At 34.1% G+C, this 12,921-nt stretch overlaps 1 protein-coding gene across 6 annotated transcripts in view; it reads right to left on the bottom strand.

Annotated features, from left to right (window-relative positions):
- Positions 1-12,921, bottom strand: part of LOC106055037 (mucin-like protein) — an 85,287-nt gene that overhangs the window by 7,318 nt on the left and 65,048 nt on the right. For all 6 annotated transcript variants that reach the window (XM_056004488.1, XM_056004489.1, XM_056004487.1 and 3 more), the window contains exons 22-30: positions 12,280-12,396; positions 11,154-11,273; positions 10,244-10,359; positions 9,459-9,565; positions 6,636-6,838; positions 4,385-4,519; positions 2,522-2,644; positions 2,255-2,333; positions 1,211-1,266 (exon numbers count right to left, since the gene is read on the bottom strand). In XM_056004488.1, the coding sequence (XP_055860463.1) occupies positions 1,211-1,266; positions 2,255-2,333; positions 2,522-2,644; positions 4,385-4,519; positions 6,636-6,838; positions 9,459-9,565; positions 10,244-10,359; positions 11,154-11,273; positions 12,280-12,396 (1,056 nt within the window). The remainder of the gene's footprint in view (positions 1-1,210; positions 1,267-2,254; positions 2,334-2,521; positions 2,645-4,384; positions 4,520-6,635; positions 6,839-9,458; positions 9,566-10,243; positions 10,360-11,153; positions 11,274-12,279; positions 12,397-12,921) is intronic.

Genomic DNA, 12,921 nt, shown 5'->3' with positions numbered 1-12,921 from the left:
ATCAAGTTTGCTTAAGACTCTTGAGCTCAACTACTATGAACTTAATAAGTAAAACCCAGTGACAATTGACTGAGTGACTAAGGGCTTAATACCATTGTGCTCAATAACTTAGAGCTTAATATAGCAGAATTTTTTTTGTTTTGTTTCTATAGAATTAATAATATTTTTTAACAACTGGGGCATCCAGCAACCTTTTATTGTTGGTATTTTATAGCCAGTATAGGGACTTCCTTGTTTCTCAAGAAATGGAAAGAAGATGTATTTAGCACTGTGAGATAACTGGGGCCTAATACTGGATTTAAATACTTAAATGAATCAATATTTTTGGAAAGAAATTTTTTTAAGAAGCTGCATACTATGTTCAAATCAATAAGTGTGTATATAAAATGAACATTTGTGTTTTTCCCCCACACCTAAAAGTATGGACTAAAGTCTACATTTAAAATAAAGTCTCCTTAAAGACTTAAAATGATAACACCTTCCCCTTAGTCTGTTGGACCATCTGGGCACTATGCAAGAACTGTCAATCATCTTTCTACATCTGTCCTTTGCATTGGATAGAATTTCATTCACTGACATGCCAGTACTTTTTTTGATGTCTTTCCATCGCTTTCTCTGTCTTCCTCTTCTTCCTGGTACTGTTCCCTGAAGGAAGATCGTTGCGAGCCCTGAGGACTTTGTGATGTGTCCATAGAGTTTGAGTTAACGTTTTTTTTTAACAGTGGTTAGCAGGTCATTGTGGGGTCAAATTTCTGTATTAATCCTGTTTCTTATATCTTTATTTGTGGTGCGGTCTTTGTAAGTGACACCTAAGATCTTTCTGTAGCATCTTAGTTCCATTGCTAGGATCCTCTTCTCGAGTCTGCAGTCAGGGTCCAAGATTGCCATGCATATAAGAATCTGGCAGTGACCATGTGATATAAAGATTACTAATTTTTAGTGGTTCATTAATTAATGAGGGTGTCATTTGGCCAGTACAATGACCAAGGATCCCCAATTATTGTCATGTGCCTTTACTTTAAGATGAGAGCAAGCAAAAATCAAAAGCTCTACAGAGATTGTGATCTTGAGTGGTTCACCACTCAGCCACCACAACTACTTAAATATGAAATGACATAATGTATTATTATAATGATGTAATGTTAAGACTACTTAAAACCAACTTGTTTTTTTTTTTAACTAGACATATGGCAAAATATGTACAACTTACTTCTAGCATCTGAGTCTTCTTCCTCACAAGTGTTTCCTGCCCATTCATAAGTGCAGCTGAAAGTGGATACAACAAACTCATTTATAATTGTCCATTTTTTTGCTTTAACATATTTACAAACAAATTCTGTTAAGGCTAAGTTTATTTTGAACTAATTTTTATTTTTAAAAAAATACATTTTAATTTAAAATTGTAAAGAAAAACATTTTTTTTGTCATGAGTTCTCTCAAAGGGTATAGGGTGACTGTGATAGGCATAAATAGCCTCCATAAAAGATGTATAGGATTGGTCAGACTTGTTCATAGCAAAGAGAGCCAAGTAGATGTACATAGAAATGAAAGTCAAGTTTGTTCTTGTAGAACTTGCGGGTCGCGAAACCCTTTTTTAAAAATGAATTATGAGCACAATAATTTACAGTTGGGGGTTGCCACCTAGTTGGAAATTATATTAGGGGGTTGCGGAACAAAAAAAGGTTGAGAACCACTGTGGTAGAACAATGTGCCCTATTAAAACAATAGATTCACCATTTTCTTAAGTCACCAGTATATAAAACTACTGAATGGCTAGTAGCTTACAATTTTGTCTACCCTTATACTCAGATTATTTGCCAAATTTTCACCCCCATAAATCCTGGTCAGCTTTATATCTCAAATCATGATCTCTTTATTCACGCCCATTGAGAAACTAAACCATTGGTTCAAAAACTATCTAGACAGCCATTTCTGATTCTAGCCAATTCCATTAAACAACATGAATATAGTTAACATTACGATTAATATAAAATATATTATAATTATAGCTTTTATATAGCACTACTCTCATGCTTATAGGATGCTCAGAGCACTATGGTCCAATCTCATTTGTGGACTAGTGGGGGGAGGGGGTATCTGGGAGAAGGTTTTCCATGCTGCCTGTGGGCGCTCAGTAAACACGACTCTGCTCAAGTCGGGTATCAAATTTCGAGCCCCCTTCATAGGTAGCCAAGCCAAGCCTATTTCAAGTGTACTTAACCTCTCAACCACGCTTCCCAAATATTAACTATACCTGCATGTGTAACCAGATTCTGTTTCACTTAGAGTACAGATTCCATCATTTTTACAGGGACTGGCTTTGCACTTATCAGCTATAAAACAAACAAAAAAACAAGGATTAAAATTCTTACAAACTTTGAATATGAAAATGAATCATTGAACTGAAATATTGATATATATTTTTTTTTAATTTTAAAATTATCTTCATCTAATGATTTATCAAGGATGCTATGATTATTTCTTTGAATTAAAAAAAAGTCGTGAAAAAAATAAGACTTACGTTTACATGTCAGGCTAGCAGCATCCCATTTGTAACCAGCCTCACAGCTACAGATGTAACTACCAAATGTATTTGTACAAAATTGGCCTGTACCACATTTATTGCGGGCACATTCATTAACATCTGAAAACCAAAATATTTTTGAGTGAAAAAAAACAACATAAAAAATAGAAAGAGAACTAGGGGTGAGCCGGATAGCACTTTTTGATATTCAGCCTGAGCTGGATAGTAAAATATGATATTAGGCCAGAGCTGGATAGTAAAATATGATATACGACCATAGCCGGATAACTAAATGTCTTGTAAATAGATTGTGATGTGATATTTTGTGATATTTTGCAAAACTGTTTAATAACATAGGTATATTCCTATTTTTTCCCCATTTATTAACCTCATTGTTTTAAACTGTAACTGATTGATGAATTAAAGCTTAACAGCATTTATTAAGAGATAGGCCTTCACAAAAACTAATCTGTGTAACATGAGTGTGTTAAATGTACGAGATATATTATACCACCATACGCTAGTTACAGTGGTTAAGTGTTTCTTACCACTCCAGCTAATTGTTTGTTTTGTTGCTAAATCTAGATGCAGTGATGTAGATCGATTTCTTTTATTTGATTTTAAACTTTACTACAAGGAATTAAAAAATGAAAGTAGTTTTCTTTCTAAAGGTTTTAATGCAGGGCAAAAATACAAACACACACACACACATCTTTGTTTTATGAGGCTCAAATCATCTCTTGCAAAAGCCCTGGACAGAAACCCCACTGTTTTGCAAAGAGCATTCATGTCACTATACAGGTTGAGAATTTTTGGGTTCCCAGACCTGTCAAGACGGAGATCAGCAAGTCTGGGGCGGTCAAAAAGAATATGAGACACGGTTTCCTCCTCTTCTTCCCCGCAGCGGGGGCACCGTGAATCAAAATTTGACCACAGCCATGAGAAATATTTGCCAACAGGACAGTGGCCTGTCCTGCACTGTGCTATAATAGCTAATATGCTGACATTAAGCCTACTTTCAAAGTATTTGACTTGTGGTCACATGTCTATCATTGAACTCAATGAGATGGACTAAACAAATAAAAAGGGGTTGGGAGTTGTTCATCTCTACCTCTGGAGATATACCCGCACAGCTAAACAGATGTCTGGTGAGCGTGACAAAGTCAAGGAATATGAAAACTTAACATGATAACAAACCCACTCAAAGGTCAAGGAAAACAAAGTGAAAAAAAGTGCCAGCCGTTGCTGCTCTGTATGTAAAGTGCATTTATAATGTAAAGTTTCATTTTTATTTATATTAACATGACTTGTCTTTATGATGAAAGATGTTTGGAGCGTATTTATATAAGCCATATTTTTAAGCACATTATTATGTTTTAAATATAAATAAACGAGGTTCACTTTATACATTAAATGGGTACAATCTGTCGTTTTTACTATCCGGCCAACTATCCGCAGTGATATTCCACCAAGCCAGATAGTGAAAGATAGCCAAATATTCAGCCCGAGCCACATCCGATACACCTCTAATATTATGTGATCACTTTTCAATTTGCAGTGTTGTTTTTTTTCATTAGTTTTGATGTCGACTTGCAATTATTTCTAGATTTTAAAGATTATTGTTAAAAATAATACATTTTCCTATCATAAAATTCACTATCTAAAACTTACTTAAAACAAATTTATAAATCCATTTTTATAATAACAAAAATTTAAACAAATTAAAATAACACAAAAAAAATGAACATAACATTTTAAAGAAAGAAAAAAAATAGATTTTTATACATTACTGTTAAACTAAATGTTATATTTTTAAAATAGTCTAGACTCTAGTTATTGTCTGCATCTAGATCTACTTACCAACACAACTAAATGGATCATAAATATTCTTTTGGAATCCAGTTTTACATGCACATGTGATTTGGTTGTTAGTTGACTGACAGCTGGTTGTCTGTGCATCACATGGATTCACTGTTAGTATCGTACATATATCAGCTGTAAATATACAGTTAGATCTCAGATATACTAAATACATCAAGTGAAAATACATAATGTGACCAGATATTATTTTATCTAATTCAACTATCTGATATAAACTTTTCGCATGTAAATTATGAGTGAGTCTGGTGTGAATGTATATTTTGGTTTTCTATAGTTATAATGTTTTGTTTTGTTTGGTGTAATGCACAAATTGCAAGACAAATTTCCTTATGGATAATAAAGATTATTATTTTTATTCTACATACAAAAACCAAAAATACATAGACTTCAGATGTCTTTGAATCCTACATACAAAAACAAAAGTACATAGACTTTAGATGTCTTTGAATCCTACATACAAAAAAACAAAAATACATAGTCTTCAGATGTCTTTGAATCCTACATACAAAAGCTAAAAATACATAAAGCTTGAAATAATTTTGAACCTCTTGGAAGCTAAATTTCTTTTTTACCAAAAGATATTCCCGTCTGATGGTTTTAAAGTTCTTTAGAGCTAATAATATCCTCACAAGGAAAAAGAGAAGGAAAGAAATAGCCTTTTTCACAGTTGGGAAATAGAACAGAAAAAAAGATAAGATAATTGTCAATGATCTCTCATTAACAAACTTAAAGGATTAAGCTTTACTTTTCTAAACTTTTGTTATGAAGCTCTGTGACAACCTTGGTGGGGTGCCCTATAAACACCTAGTACAAGACCAATCTTCTTCTTCATTCTCATTTTACATGTCGGATGTTCAGATCAGTCAGTAAGGATCGTTGACAATTATCTGATCCTTTTTTCTGTTCTATTTCTATATCTGAGATGAACCGCACAGTGGTTTCCAGGTAAGGCAGTTCCCCAAATAGTTTTTGTTCTATAGGAGGGTTTGGGGGCCAAAGTCTTGCTCGGACCTCTTGATATAGTATACCGCTTTGAAGGACATGGTCAGCATTCACTGGTGATGCTCCACAAGGGCAGGTTTCGCTCATTCTGACTTTAAGCTTCCAGAACATATGTTGTGTCCGGTTCTGAGTCGAAAAATTATGCACTAGTCATGTCGAGAAAGTTTATAATAGGTGTCCTTTTTCTTGTAATTAGGATGTGAGCTGGTCCAATTCTCATTTATTTTACACTCTATTATTTTCATCTTTTCTTTTGGGTAGAGTGGGATTTTCATTTGTTTGTTCATTCTACAAGACCAATGAAGTCAAGTAAAGGAGGTGGCACTAGCCAATAGTAAAGTTCCCTTTTCAGACCATGTGGTCTATGGAGCAGATGATGTAAAGGTCATCTGTTTCTGTGGCTCACAGTTAACAAACATGTCAAGTGGCCAGCACAACAACCAACTGACTTTTCCCCAACAAATGTCAGGTACCCATCAGAGCTGGGTGAAATCAGAGGCACCCTAATGATCTCAAAATTAAAAATAACAGTCTTTACCAGGATTCAAACCCAGGACCCTATGGTTCAGTCCTGTGCGAGATCCCTACCAAATGAAGGCCCTATGCAGCCTAACATTCTGGTTTCACATTGGTCTCACCAGCCACATAACATGGCACAAACCCCCAGTGCAAAGCCCTATCACCCTCGATGACAAAAGTGATCATCATTGAACCACGATGGATGAACTATATAATGCCTAAGACCGGCGCTGGTGGAGATATAGTAAAATTTCTTCTTGAAATAAAAAAATGACAATCTTGTTGTGGATGACTCTCCCAAAAACGGTCCTACTAAATAAAAGATGAAGCAACATCCCTTAATTATATTATTTAAATTTGAAATATTGATAATAATGCCATTTTTTACTTGATTAAAATATGGATTTATAGTTACGATGAAAATATAACGATTTTGTGTCCTTCAAATTTAAATACAAGTTAGTGGAATGTGAGGCGGAGTAGCAGGAAAGAGATTGGACCAAAGTGCACAGAGCTTGCTACTGCATGAAAGATGCCTCATACAAAGGCCAAAAAATGAGATGTGTTCGCTACCCCCTAGTCAGAACATCGCACCCATAGTTTTGAGAGAATGGGTAAGGAATGATGAAAAACTGATACATTTTATAACATGAAAACATTTTCTCAAACTCTAATCTAAAAATATTAACTTTAAAAAAAGACACCTTACTTTTCGAATCCAAACTTGGAATTTGTAGTACTGATTGTAGATTATAAAAACTACAGGACTTTATGCAATCTGATTTCTGGACTGCATTTTTCAGTGCCTCATTTATGTCATTTATTTTTATGCTCTGGGTTAGATGAATAATGTAAGTGGCAAGTATAGGAGTATCATGAGAAACATCCCTTTTTCTACGTGAAAAATTAGTGCTGTAAATAAACAAAAGTCAAAAAGCACCATCAACAGCAATAACAAAAATAATTAAATGTTTCACACCTATATAAGTAAACCAGCCAAAACATAAAAAAAAAAAAAAAAATTAGACAAAATAGACAAATTTAAAAGAATAATCCAAAAAAAAAAAAAGACTCAAAATTTAATAGAAATTATACTAGGAAACACACATATCAGAGAGATTTCAATAGCACTCATATGTTTGAATAACACTCATGAAGATTTTACAAATTATTTCTGATTATTATCTAACCAAACATAAGTCTGAAAATGTTTACATTTTCTTCCAAACATTTATAGACTGTACTGTGGCTGTGTTTAAACAAGTAATATGAAAAAAAAAAAAATCTAGCAAACTTCCATAATAGAATATTTGACTTCTATCTCAAAATCAGCCTTCTGCCTTACATTAAATTATATGTATCATCACTTTTGTATGATCAATAAGACTAAACTTTATGTCTCCTAAGACTAAACTATATGGTCACTAAGACTATACTTTATGGTCACTAAGAATAAACTACCCTAAGACTAAACTATATGTACACTAAGACTAAACTATTTGGTCACTAAGACTAAACTTTATGGTCCCTACGACTAAACTTTATGGTCACTAAGAATAAACTACCCTTAGACTAAACTATATGGTCCCTAAGACTAAACTTTATGATCACTAAGAATAAACTACCCTAAGACTAAACTATATGGTCACTAAGACTAAACTATATGGTCACTAAGACTAAACTATATGGTCACTAAACTAAACTATATGGTCACTAAGACTAAACCTTATGGTCCCTAAGACTAAACTATATGGTCACTAAAAATAAACTACCCTAAGACTAAACTATATGGTCACTAAAACTAAACTTTATGGTCCCTAAGACTAAACTATATGGTCACTAAGACTAAACTATATGGTCACTAAGAATAAACTACCCTAAGACCAAACTATATGGTCACTAAGACTAAACTATATCTTATCTTATTTTATATGATAGCGACGTTACTTCAAAAAAGAAGATGGTCACTAAGACTAAACAATATGACCTCTAAGACTAAACTTTATGGTCCCTAAGACTAAACTATATGGTCACTTAGATTAAACTATATGGGTGGTGTAATATAAAGTATGATTTTAATACCCATTCAATTGGTAAGTAACAATTTAAGGCTATCAGCCTCATGTTTCCTAACTTACTCAGCTACACAAATCAGTGTGAAAAGCCATGCCCTTAATGTGGCCAATCACTTTGTGTAGATGGGCAGCACAGTGTTGAAAGTTGCTTAACTCTCTAGAGAAATAGACAACTGTCTGGCTAAGGCCAACAGCACTTGTAGTCCCCTCCAAAAGAGAGAATGAAAGAATAAATCTATTTCACCACTCTCCCGTATGGCTCCTAGACTTAAGTACTTTATACGAAGCATCTAAGCCACGATTCTTCCATCTAAAGATTCTGCGCTCCGTATTGTATATATGCTAGCAAGTACTTTTAAAATTACCATGTTCTTCTGAAGGTTGGTTTGATAAGTGTAGAGGCTACACTTACTGTCTGACAGTTGTGCTGGGTCAGACACCTATCTCATATGGGAGATTACTGCATTCCAAAGACAATCTTTTTTGACGAAATCAAATGCCATAATAGTGATGCCCCCTGGAGGGACTATAAAGAGCATTTCATGTGCCCATTTTACCCTCACAGACACAGAAGAAAACTGGTGTCAGCAGATGGTCGCTTTGAGAGACTTATCTTATCTTATATAATATAGACGTTACTTCAAAAAAGAAGATGATTACATCCTAAGCGGCATGCATTCATTCATGCATATTAACCAATGACCTAAATTCTGCCAAGTCACTGGTTTTCCTGGCAATTTCTCTGGCAACCCATTCCATGCTCTAATAGCACTAGGGAAAAAGGAGCATTTGTACAAATTTGTCCTAGCATATGGGATGAGGAATGTGCCTTTATCTTTGTGTCTTTCTGAGTATTTTATTAAATTTTGTTTTTGTATTTGAAGATTATGGTTCAGTGTTTTATGTATAATTGCTACTTTACTTTTGAGTCTTTGAGACAATGAAGAGCTCTCACAAAGGTCACTGGACAAGAACTTTAATAGACCCCTAGCAGAAAAGGCTATGTCTGCATTAGGTGTGGCAAAATATGCAGGTCTCAACTGGGTCTGCATTGTCAAATGTAATACTGCACAAATCTTTAATTTTCAGAATTGAAGACAATGCCTTATCATTATTTGTACTTTCAATCATCATCATCATCAAACTTCATTTGATTGAGGGCTTGAGAGGCTTAAATCCTATCTTGCAAAAGCCCTGGACAGAAACCCTGCTGTCTTGCATAGTGCATACACGTTACCATACAGGTCGAGAAGTTTTGGTTTCCCAGAAAACTTACAGCCTGTTGTACTTTCAATAACACACATTATATTTAGTAGGAGAAAAGCATTAAATCAAAGAAAACAAGTGTAATGGAAATAGAAAGAATGCACTTAAAGCATCTGTGTAGTTTATTAAAGTATATTAGAAACACTTTGAAAAATGTGTGTCTATATATAAAAAAATATCTTGGTACCTACCTGTTGGATGTGCTATTTGTATCATATATCCTAAAGTACAATACTTGCACATATTCTGTATCATTTTTTAAATTAAGAGATAACGTGTCATTCAGTGCTGATGTTATCTGAAAGTGTAACATGTTTACCAAATGTTAGCAGACTTTCAATCCCCAAGCATAATGTAGCCTCAAGGCACTATGATAAAATAAAAAGTAAAAGTTCCCCTTTCAGACCCTCCGGTCTATATGGCAGATGATGTAAAAGTCATCTGTTTCTGTGGCCCACTGTTAACAGCCAGTGGAGAACATAACTGACAAACTAAACTTAAATAGAATTTTCATTTTAAGGCATTTAATTTTTTATACACTCTTTGGGTGCATGGTGGCTGAGAAGTAAAATGCTTGACTTCCAAACCAAGGAATCTTGAGTTTGAATCCCATTGAAGACTAGGTTTTGAACTTTTTACTCCCGCTCCCCCCCCCCCCCCCCCCCCCCCCCCATTTTAGAGTTCACTCAACTCTAATGGGCACATGACATATACTAGGGAGGTAAATGGGGTTGGTTGTTGTGCAGGTCACATGGACGCCCTTGTAAGGCTCAACAATAGAAACAGATTAGTTTTACATCATCTGCCCCCATAGACCACAAGGTCTGAAATTGGTCCTTCTAGATTTTAATTAGTGTATCATTTATTTATCTGTCATTTTGTACGTTACTTTCTATCATGTAAATATGAACAGAAAAGTGTTCGTGCTCTTTATGCTATTGATAACAACAATTAAAGTATTTCTGTGTTCACTTACACTGGTTGAAACTTTTGTGGCCAGGTTTATGAAAGCTGCTGAAGCATTGTTCAATAATTCATCAGTCCAACCATCAGGGTTCTGAATGACAATATTTCCCAAGTAGGAGTAGGGAGCTTGGAAAAAAAAAAGTATACTATTAGATTACAAGATAAAGTATAGCTGTAAGCGTGGTCGAGAGGCTAAGTACACTTGAACTTGGCTACCTATGAAGGCTCGAGGTTCGACACCCGACTTGAGCAGAGTTGTGTTTACTGAGCACCCTGATACCCCCCCCCCCCCCAACCCACTGGTCCACAATTGAGATTAAATCATAGCGCTCTCAGCATGCTATAAGCATGAAAGTAGCTCTAACTATTATTATCAAAGAGATCTAATCAATCTTTTTTTTTTTTCTTACTACTCCAACTTTTAACATTTCAGGGGCAGGTATGGTGAGAGTGAATATGTTATTTCTTTGTTGTTATTTTGGCATGAAAGAGTTATATCCCTTTGTTTATATCCCCATGTATGAATGTGATGGTTTTGATTGAATGTGAGTTTTCCTTGTATGAGAGAGAAATCAATCAGTTGTTATCATAAAGTAGAAGAGATTTGATGTTTGTTTGATAGTATGGAATGTTACCTATACAAATAATAAAATTGTTATTTTGAAGAAGGATTGATATTCTGGATTCCTTTAAATATATTTTTGCTATCAATAAGTGTTTACTATCAATCCACAGTGTTTCATTCGAAAGTAATACGTAGTGAGCCTAAAAAGGAACCTGACATGAAATCATAACAACAATGACCAAAAAAAAAAACTAATATATATAACAAACTCCTTTGCATGTTTGAATGAGAAGCATTGATACAGATTTTAGGCATGAATGTAAAAAAAAGGTTATGCAAACACCATAAAACTCACCTTTAATACAACTATCCCCAATTCTACCTGGCATACAATTGCACTTGTAGGAACCATCAAAATTGGTGCAAAGCTGGAAGTCATTCTTACAGGTAGTTTGGTTTAGACATTCGTCAATATCTGAAAAACAAATGGGTCACATTTTTAGATCTTGAACTTTAAATTCAAATATTTGGGAATTTTTTAACACTAAACTAAAGAATGTGAAGGTTGCCACATTGAACTTTAATGTTGCCATTAGCTTGCTATTTAGAGTTTCTCCACCATAGATGAATTCTCTAGCATGAGTTGAATGCTTTTTAAGTAATAGACCTTCATACTTCCACTCTTGTCAAATGTGGCTTGTGTGAGAGACCCATTAAGCTCTCACTAATCTGTATGTTACATTGAGCTTAGTGATGATTGATTTGATTGATATGTAAAGTAATGTATCTTTTTATTTTTGTAATGGTGCTGCATTATGTATAATGGTATTAACATGGAAAATATTGAGTTTGCAGCTTTGGTTACTGGTTTTGACAGTGAACAATAAACTAGTTTTAAGACTTTACAATCCACCTGAATGTTGGGGGGGGGGGGGGGGGTGTTGGTTTAAAAACCCATCCATAAGCATTAATATGTTTTAAAATACATAAAATTATTTCTTGTGCTGACAAAGATAGGCCTTTCTTGTAAAGATTTTTTTTCTGTAAGCCATTTATAAAACACTATATTAGAATTCAAAAAAACTAATACTACATATCCAGTTGAGTGCATGCACCAGGTGTATTTATATTAGCTCGTTTCCCAAATAGTAATGCTAAAAATGAAGTAACTGCTGATTTAGTGCATCAATAGCAATGTTACTCTTGTAATGGCCTTACCCTGATCCAGCTCTCATTTGAAATATTCTTTTAGACAAATTTTTATAAAAAAAACATTAAATTCAGCTCCTTACATCATTTCAATTACTAAAATTTATCAAACTTTAAAATGTTTAATTTTTGTCCCCCAGATTTGTTGGGAGGGGGGGGGAGAATCTTCTAACTTAACAAAGTATCAAACACAAAATGGTGATTTATGGTGACCAGCTTTTCCAATGAAAGATAATGGCAGTAAAAATCAATATTGCAAACACAAGTTATACCAGTGCAAACTGTTCCATTCTGACTGTAACCACCAAAACAGCTACACTGAAATGATCCTATATTATTAGTACAGTTCTGCTGGCAGCCTCCATTGTTTGTGCCACACTCATCAATGTCTGAATATTGAACAACAGAAATAAAAACTTTGATTAAGACTTATCCAACTAAGAACATATACACAATATCAGAGAACATTTCTCTACAGAATATAAGGCAGAATAAGACAATCATTTAAGCTTGCAGCTGCTAGGAATTTAACTCTTTTTCTCCATAATTATTTTCCACATTCCGATGGAATTATTCATTTTGCTCATTTGTGTTTCACTACCCTGTTATGATTAAACTTCAATAACGTTTTTGTATGTATTCAGGAAATGTTATATTAGGTATATAATTATAGAAGAATGCATGTTATTTTTATATAACACAAATCAAAGTTTATAAAACCAAAAATTAATTTAATTAAATGGGGTCAAATCAACGTAGGTATCGTTAGTTAGGAGAGAAAGAGTTTAAACTGTTTATATAGTAAAGTTAGAAAGGAAACCAATATAACGGATACAGGTTGACTCCTTAAGTATGGCAGAGAATATGGAGGACTGCAGGAAGCTTGATAATTTGACTGATGTGAATAGATTGAA

Source organism: Biomphalaria glabrata, chromosome 11 (assembly GCF_947242115.1).
Source record: "Biomphalaria glabrata chromosome 11, xgBioGlab47.1, whole genome shotgun sequence".
Lineage (NCBI taxonomy): Eukaryota > Metazoa > Mollusca > Gastropoda > Planorbidae > Biomphalaria > Biomphalaria glabrata.
The sequence above is the reverse complement of the archived record's forward strand: the minus strand, read 5'-3'. Positions and strand labels throughout refer to the sequence as shown.